Source organism: Sinocyclocheilus grahami, unplaced genomic scaffold, assembly GCF_001515645.1.
Source record: "Sinocyclocheilus grahami isolate Dianchi unplaced genomic scaffold, SAMN03320097.WGS_v1.1 scaffold1289.1, whole genome shotgun sequence".
Taxonomy (NCBI): Eukaryota; Metazoa; Chordata; class Actinopteri; order Cypriniformes; family Cyprinidae; genus Sinocyclocheilus; species Sinocyclocheilus grahami.
This window is the reverse complement of record NW_015506468.1, coordinates 129,580-138,720: the sequence shown is the minus strand read 5'-3', so window position 1 is coordinate 138,720 and position 9,141 is coordinate 129,580. Positions and strand designations below refer to the sequence as shown.

The 9,141-nt window shown below is 31.5% G+C and overlaps 1 protein-coding gene and 1 long non-coding RNA gene across 2 annotated transcripts in view; one reads left to right on the top strand and one right to left on the bottom strand.

Annotated features, from left to right (window-relative positions):
* LOC107568887 (uncharacterized) overlaps positions 1-1,939 on the top strand; it is a 2,312-nt gene extending 373 nt beyond the window's left edge. Inside the window, exons 2-3 of the long non-coding RNA XR_001606824.1 lie at positions 1,229-1,346; positions 1,863-1,939. This is a non-coding gene — a long non-coding RNA (uncharacterized lncRNA). The remainder of the gene's footprint in view (positions 1-1,228; positions 1,347-1,862) is intronic.
* LOC107568886 (chordin) overlaps positions 1-8,364 on the bottom strand; it is a 19,639-nt gene extending 11,275 nt beyond the window's left edge. The window contains exons 1-10 of the mRNA XM_016254883.1: positions 8,235-8,364; positions 6,194-6,297; positions 5,195-5,321; positions 4,785-4,916; positions 4,367-4,469; positions 4,201-4,288; positions 2,083-2,224; positions 1,861-1,995; positions 1,432-1,514; positions 1,208-1,355 (exon numbers count right to left, since the gene is read on the bottom strand). Coding sequence (XP_016110369.1) covers positions 1,208-1,355; positions 1,432-1,514; positions 1,861-1,995; positions 2,083-2,224; positions 4,201-4,288; positions 4,367-4,469; positions 4,785-4,916; positions 5,195-5,321; positions 6,194-6,297; positions 8,235-8,364 — 1,192 coding nt within the window. The remainder of the gene's footprint in view (positions 1-1,207; positions 1,356-1,431; positions 1,515-1,860; positions 1,996-2,082; positions 2,225-4,200; positions 4,289-4,366; positions 4,470-4,784; positions 4,917-5,194; positions 5,322-6,193; positions 6,298-8,234) is intronic.
* Positions 8,365-9,141: the final 777 nt, after the last annotated feature.

Below are 9,141 nucleotides of genomic sequence, written 5' to 3'. Positions count from 1 at the left end.
GAAGGTGACTTTTCAGGACATTACCCCATGTCCCCACTTTTCAAAACGCTTATAAATCACACAGAATGGAGTGTATTGAAAATCTGAAATAGCAGAAAGTCTCCTGTGAGGGGTAGGTTTAGGGGTAGGGTTGGTGTAGGGCAATAGAATATACGGTCTGTACAGTAGAAAAACCATTACGCCTATGGAGAGTCCCCACTTTTCACAAAAACAAACCTGTGTGTGTTTGTGTGTGTGTGAGAGTGTGTGTGCGCGCGCGTGTGTGTGTGAGTGAATGTGTGTGTGTTTGTGTGAGCGTGTTTGTGTGTGTGTGTGTGTGTGTGTGTTTGTGTTTGTGCAAGAGTGTGTGTTTGTGTGTGTGTGTGCGTGCGTGTGTGTTTGTGTAAGAGTGTGTGTTTGTGTGTGTGTGTGTGTGTGCGTGCGTGTGTGTTTGTGTAAGAGTGTGTGTTTGTGTGTGTGTGTGTGTGTGCGTGCGTGTGTGTTTGAGTAACCATTGCAATTATGAACGGGAAATCTCATTCTGGCACCAAAAATACCCGAGATGATTTATGCATGACACAAAGATGAAATATAACACGGTGTAAATCACGGGATAAAAACAGCCACAGCAGACAGACGGATGTAGTTACTGATCTAATGTGAGATCAACTGAAGCCTGCTGTCATTTAGTTCAGCTTTGAGCTCACTGTACCATAGTGTGCTACTAAAAGATGATTAAACTAGCCTATAGAAACCTAGTTGTTACAATTTTAAATTAAATCTTTAATATTTACAACAAAATTTTTTACAAAATTTTTTTTTTTTTGTATCTGATTTCAATTATATATATATTTAAAATTTAAATCAGATAAAAATAAAAAATATATTAATATAATGGTTAGATTTATACCTGTATTTTTTTAATTACTCATTATTTTGTCTTATTGAACAGTATATATAGTATTTTAACAAATAAATCAATATTAATACATTTTAATATAACTTTTAATAAATATTAATACATTTGTTTAAAAAATGTATAAAATGTATATTACCACAAAATATTATATGTATCTTTAAATTAATAAAATGTAATAAAATATAATATATAAAATAAAATATTAATACATTTGTCAGCACAGGAAAGAAAACTGTCCAAAGCCGTTCATGTCTCTTCACGCTGGGTTATGTGTTAACGAGGAGATTGTTGACGACTGGCTGCACTTACTGTCACATGATCTCTTGCCAGAAATGTTTCCGGAGATCTGACGAGGGTTTTGGCCTTCTGTTTCCACCGAGATCTGCAGCTGTCCGCGGGACAACCAGAAGAGTTCACGACTGTTCAGATCGGCCAGGACTTCAGCCAAGTCAGAGTCCTACAGACACACGCGCTCCTCTCGTTATTCTGTTTCATTAATAATCATTTCGATCAGTAAACGAGTTTGAACTCACGTCTGCAGAGATGTTTGCTCGTATTTCTCTCAGCAGATGCTGACGGTACAGCAGTTTCACTCGGACCGGCACCTTTGCAGAGACTGAAACAGAATTGAAAAAAATACATATTGTTATTAAATTATGTTTTTTATTTGTAAAGGATTTATTTAATTAAAAAAAAAAATTTTTTACATTTTAATTTTTTTATTTTGTTATTATTTATAATATATATATATATATATATATATATATATATGTAGAGTTCAGATGCAAAAGCCTCTAGGTGCCATCTGAGTCAGGCTAGATGTTTTTCACAGAATTGTGAGATAAAAAGTCGCAATAACCTTTTTTTATTTTTTTATTCAGTGGCAGAAACGGGCTTCCATACTTTTGCATCTGAACTCTTCATATATATGTATATAATTTGTATTATTTCTTTGTCCTCACAGCTCCCATGAGGAACGAGTCCCTGCAGGATCAGGATGAAATGCAGATTGTTCTCCGTGTCACTGAGCGTCAACATGGCGATTCCTCCCATCCCAGAATGCACCTCGTCAGACGTCAGGATCGCACTGAAGGTTTCTGTCAGACAAGCCGCAGCAAATGAGGCTAAACGTCTAAACACACGTCAAGCTTTGAAAGGGACCGAGTGTAAGGTTCGACACGCACCTGCGAACAGCGCTCGGTGTTTGATGACTTTGCCCTGTAGCTCCTCCTCCTTGCTGTCAGCGGTTGTCATGGAAACACGCAGCTGCTCCGCCTCTAGCTGCCGCAGGTGAGACTTCGGCAGGTTCTTCCAGACTCCACATATCTAAACATTAAACACTTTTAATATTTTACATTTTCATTTTAGTTACATTTTTTGTTTTTGTTGTTTCTTAGACGTTTTTTACGTTAATCATTTGTATTAATGTTTGTTTTATTTTATTTTAATGAACTTTAATTACTATTTTTTTTTTTTTTTCTTAATTGTATTATTTTTTATTTTATTTATATTAAACTTTATATTATATTTATATTAAGTTTTTTTTGTATTTTATTTTATTCTTCCATAACTCCACAGATCTAAATATTAAACACATTTTAATAATTATATTTTCCATTTTAATTTTTAGTTCAATTTTGTTTTTGTTATTTCTTAGTAGTTTTTTTAACATGTTAATCACTTTTATTAATGTTATTTTATTTTATTTAATTTTTATTAAATTTAATAGTACTATTTTTTTTCATTATTTTATTCTTTATTTCTTCCAGACTCCACAGATCTAAACACTTTTTAAAATATTCTCCATTTTCATTTTAATTTTAGTTTAATTTTAGTTTTTGTTATTCCTTAGTAGTTTTTTAATGTTAATAATTTTTATTAATGTTTATTTTATTTTTATTAACTTTAATTACTATTTTTATTTTTATTATTATTTTTCTTAATTTTTATTTTTTTTTATTTAACTTTATATTATATTTATATTAAGGTTTTTTTGTATTTTATTTTATTCTTCCAAACTCCACAGATCTAAACATTAAACACATTTTAATATTTTCCATTATAATTTTAATTTTAGCTAAATTTTGTTTTTGTTATTCCTTAGTAGTTTTTTAATATGTTAATAATTTGTATTAATGTTTATTTTATTTTTATTAACTTTAATTAAATTTTTTTTTTTGCTTAATTTTATTATTTTATTATTTTATTTATATTAAACTTTATATTATATTTATATAAAGTTTTTTTTTTGCATTTTATTTTATTCTTCACAGATCTAAAGATCTAAACATTAAACACATTTTAAAATATTTTCCATTTTCATTTTAATTTAGTTCAATTTTGTTTTTGTTGTTTATTAGTGTTTTTTTTACGTTAATAATTTTTATTAATGTTTGTTTTATTTTTATTAACTTTAATTTCGATTTGGGTTTTTTTTCTTAATTTTATTATTTTTTATTTTATTTATATTTAACTTTATATTAAGGTTTTTTGTATTTTATTTTATTCTTCCAAACTCCACAGATCTAAACATTAAACACATTTTAATATTTTCCATTATAATTTTAATTTTAGCTAAATTTTGTTTTTGTTATTCCTTAGTAGTTTTTTAATATGTTAATAATTTGTATTAATGTTTATTTTATTTTTATTAACTTTAATTAAATTTTTTTTTTTGCTTAATTTTATTATTTTATTATTTTATTTATATTAAACTTTATATTATATTTATATAAAGTTTTTTTTTTGCATTTTATTTTATTCTTCCAAACTCCACAGATCTAAACATTAAACACATTTTAAAATATTTTCCATTTTCATTTTAATTTAGTTCAATTTTGTTTTTGTTGTTTATTAGTGTTTTTTTTACGTTAATAATTTTTATTAATGTTTGTTTTATTTTTATTAACTTTAATTTCGATTTGGGTTTTTTTTCTTAATTTTATTATTTTTTATTTTATTTATATTTAACTTTATATTAAGGTTTTTTGTATTTTATTTTATTCTTCCAAACTCCACAGATCTAAACATTAAACACATTTTAATATTTTCCATTATAATTTTAATTTTAGCTAAATTTAGTTTTTGTTATTCCTTAGTAGTTTTTTTAATGTTAATAATTTTTATTAATTTTTATTTTATTTTTATTAACTTTAATTTCTATTTTTATTTATTTATTTATTTTTTATTTAACTTTATATTATATTTATATTAAGTTATTTTGTTTTTTATTTATTTTCAGTTAACATTTAGTAACAAAACAATTTTTTTTCTTCTGGTTTTAATTACTGATAATAACTCACCATATCTGTATCGGCCGGCGGGACTCTGAACTCAAACGCAGTGTTTCCATCGGAGTCCAGGAAGGTGATGAGGCTCGGCCGGTTCATCCTAAGAGACAAGCACAAGTGTTAAGTGAGCGGCAGAGGATTGTGACGGCCCTCACATCTGCTCTGGTGTGAGTGTTACCTCTGGAACGTGATGGAGAAGGTCAGGCTCATCCGAGTGAGAGTGAATCTGGCTCGAGCGATGCCGCTGGAGTCCCTCGCACCCGTGAGTACAGCCACAAAATCTGTTCAACAATAACTCAGGTTAATCATACTCGGACAATCATTTAACCCTCATAACGTATTCGGAAGAAATGCATAGAAATGTGTAAACAATGCATAGTTTTTAGCAAGCGATTGAAACTTTGCATATGCTTTAAGACCCTCAATGTGGTTCATGAGTAATTTGAGATTTCTCCATTTATTCATTAATTAAAAAGGGTAAATGGTAACTTTGTTTCACTTTCACTCATTAATGAGAAGCTGCTGATCAGATTCAGTATGCCTTCAGTTTGAAAATATGACTTCAAGTTGAAGAATGCATTGTGAGGGAGTCTCACCGGTGGCGCTGTCTCGGTTGCTGTTCTCTTCAGAGCTGATGTAGGATCTGTCGTTGTAGGACTTGTGCAGGTCGTCGTCTTTCTCCTGGAAGAACTCAAACAGAGACTCCGCCTCCTTTCTCCCCGAGTCGCCTGTAACCACGGAAACCAAGATGCATGATGTCAGAAAGATCGTAGAACGCACAATAGAGCCAATGTTCTACACGGACCGGCATCCATAAACATGAGTGCAATTATACCGAAGCAGACCATCAATCCACACTCGCTGCCATTTATCACCAATGGCCAAAACCTTCCGTCATTCCCTCACACACACTTTTTCCCGTCTAACAGTGTGACGGCATTCCAAAAACGCTGGACTGTGTTTCCATTTGTTCACTATTTGCAGAAACACACTTCATGTGTGTTACCTTTTGGACATGTTTTGCAGCAGTGTCCTGGAAGCAAGACCGGATCGTCACAGGTCGGATCGGGACAGTCCTGTTTCATATTCCTGCAGCTCACCTTCCCAAACACCTTCCCTCGCCGGCTCCTCTGCTGCGCGGAGAGAGAGAGAGAAACGTAATAATAAGCAGGAAAATGTTAAATGCAACGATTATGAAATGAATTTGATTCAGCTTTAAGCAGCTGAAGACAACAGAGTCATTATTCAGCTCAGTTCAATTCAGTGTTGATTCGGTTTAGTTCTACAAGTGTCAATGTTGCATTCTATATGGCAAAAAAAACAACATTAAAAATATATTAAAATATTACATTTATATATAAAGTTTAAAAATCATATTTACTTTTTTTTTTTTTTATAATTATTTAAAATAACACAATTTTAATGTTGCATCCCATGTGGCACAATTCTTTTTTTATTCAAAATATACCAAAATATATAAAAATATAAAATTATCAAATTTGTATAAAATGATAAACAGTTTAAAAATTATATTTTAAAATAATATACAATTTAAAATGAATGTTGCATCTCATATGACAAATATATTTCAAAATATACAAAAAATATTAAAATATAAAATTCGTATAAAATAAAAGTAATATTTAAAAAATAATAGTAAAAATAACTATTTAAAACAATATACTATTTAAAATTAATGTTGCATCCCATGTGACAAAAATATATAAAAGATATGTTAAAATATTAAATTGATATAAAATCATATTAAAAAATTATTTAAAAAAATAATATTTAAAATGTTTCAAAGGATATAAAACACCAATATATATATTTTAAATAGATTTTTTTAATGATAAAATATCATTAGAATTTTTAAAGTATTTAAACATATATTTTGCATGTTTAAATAAAAACAAAACACATTCACATTTGAAGAAAAACTATTTTTTTTGTCTAGAACACCACACTCTCAGTTATGAAATGCAGTGTGTGTTCGAGGTCTTACCGGCTCGCAGTGACACATAACGCAGTGCATCACACCGAACGGCTCTCCGAGATCTGGATGCCACGTGTCTTCCAGCGAATAAAAGCGGCCACCGAAGGAGCAACCTGATTGAGACAATAAACAAGAGCAGTGTGAGGAGACCTCCAGACGTTTACTGAGAATGTGTACAAATCAGCTTCAAACCTTCAAGAACTGCAACTAAAACGAGATCACATTCAGCGCTGGTAACCAAAACATCTCCTCGGCTTTGTTTTGAAGAGAGAATGAGAGATTCGAGTCAATTTGGCCGTGTATTGCATCTGGAATGAGGTCGGCCTCCCTTTATAAAGCGAGACTATTAAACTATTTATTGTTAAGCTAAACACTTTCAAAGACACGCACGTAAACTGTCATAAACGGAGGTAAATCATAATAAATGCCTTTGCCATTGCATCGAAGTCTCTGTGGTCAGTCATAGTGTTTATCCGGTTCTTAAGAGATTCTTATGTTGGCTAAAACATCAGATGCATTGATGGTTTTCTAGGTTTTTGGCTCTAATTGCAACTTAAAACCAGAAATAAAGGTTCTCATTGGAATCCAAATGGCTTTATTGCTTGTTATACGATATCGTTCTTTAAAATAGCCTTTAAGGAGCTGAAGAACCAATGATGGGTCACCAAAAACTTAATTAGCCTCCAAAGGACAATATAGCAAATCATGAACTCTTTACAGCCAAAAACGTTCTTGAAAAGAACCTTTACAACTCTATTCTTCTTTAGAGATCAAAATATAAAATTATATTATGTTGGTTCTGTCCAAAACATCTATATTAACAGATGATTAACGTGTTTTTGGTGTCTATGTTCATTAAAACACCAGATGCATTGATGGTTTTCTGAAGAACTTCAGAAATGCAACCTAATTATGATCAAAAGAAGAGTTTTTCCTTCATATGCACTCATTAGAACAAAAAAAATTAAGGTTCTGATTGGAATCCAGTTGGGTTTTATTGCATCTGGTGCTTTAAAGAGTTGAAGAACCAATAATGAAAGCCTCCAAAGAACCATAGCAACTCAACGGTTACTGTATATTGCTCTTTGGAGATTAAAATACTGTTGTTGTTATGTCGGTTCTGTCCAAAACATCTCTATTAATGGATTATTAAAGCACTTCAGATCACTGTTTCGGTATCTATCTTCTTTAAAACACCAGATGCATTGATTCGTTTTCTAACAAACTAGAAAATTAAGTTATTTGTAGAGGCTTTTGGTTCTAAATGCAACCAAAACCTGCTTGCTCTTATCAAAAGAAGAGTTTTCCCCTCCGTATGCATTCATTAGAAGCAAAAATAAAGGTTCTTGTTGGAATCCAATCGGGTTTTGTTGCATCTGGTGCTCTAAAGAGCTAATAATGAAGCATTAAAGCATTGAAACAGATGCATTGATGGTTATCTAGAACTAGAAAATGAAGTTATTTGTGGAGGCTTTTGGCTCTAAATTCAACCTTTTTTTTTTTTTAAAGTAAAACCTGCTTATTCTGATCAAAACGAGTTTTCCTTCATATTTAGAATCAGACATAAACGTTCTTATTGGAATCCAATCGGGTTTTGTTGCATCTGGTGCTCTAAAGAGCTAATAATGAAGCATTAAAGCATTGAAACAGATGCACTGATGGTTATCTATAGAACTAGAAAATGAAGTTATTAGTGGAGGCTTTTGGCTCTAAATGCAACTTTTTTTTTTAGTTTTCCTTCATATTTGGAATCAAAAATAAAGTTTCTTGTTGGAATCCAAACAGGTTTTATTGCATCTGGTGCTTTAAAGTGTTGAAGAACCAATAATGAAACATCAAGACACACTTAAGCTTCCACAGAACCATATAGCAACTCAAAAACGGTTCTGGATAAAGACCACTTTGGGTCAAATATGGACTAAAAATTTTATGTAAAAATGTATTCCAGTCCATATTTGACCCAAAGTTGGGTTGAAACAACCCAGCATTTTTCAGAGTGTGTATAAGGTTCTTCAGTTGAGGTTAAAATGCTGTTGGGTGTATCTCTTACCGGACAAGCCTTTCGACATCATGGGTTCCGTCTCTGGCTGGATGGGTAACGCGGGGGTCTTGAGTCTCGAACCCAGAGCCGATGCGATGCAGGCGCAGCCCAGAATCCACAGCACTCGCGGCGCCTCCATCCCTCAGAAACCAAATAATACAGTTCTCTCGATGTAACTCAGTTCATGCGAGTCGTCCTGCATGCGCACGGTGTCGGCGCGGCTCCCGGTTTTATCCGGTGTTCGTGAGGAGGGGCGGAGGGGGCGGATCCTCGGAGCCCCAAAAGCGTTTAATACACATGCACCAGCACTTGTGAAGGATCTCAGTCACTTTACACACTTCAGGCTCTTTGATGCTCTGGCTGGCGTCTTTTCCGCTCGTCCAATCAATCGTTTAGTTTCTCTTGAAAATCCATGAAAATATCATAATGGAGTCATAGATATGATCAATAATGATGATACATATATAGTTGTGGACTAATGCTTTTGTATTTAACCAAGTGTTTGTTTATTTAATTTGCTTTTTATAACGAGAGTACAATGTTTGCAATACATTTTATTTTATTTTATTGCTTTTTTGGCCTTTTTTCCCCCCAAGTAAATATTCACCACAAGCCTTTTGAGAAACTAAATCAATTAAAAAAAATTAAAAATTAAAAATATTTAAAATTGAATTTGCTTTTTATAACGAGAGTACAATGTTTGCAATACATTTTATTTTATTTTGTTTTCCAAGTAAATATTTATCACAAGCCTGTTGGGAAACTAAATCAATTAAAATAACTAAAAATAAAAAAAATATTTAATATTTAATTTGCCTTTTATAACAAGAGTACAATGTTTGCAATAGCTTTTTTGCCCTTTTTATAAAATAAATATTCACCACAAGCATTCTTTTGGTAAACAAAATAAATTAAA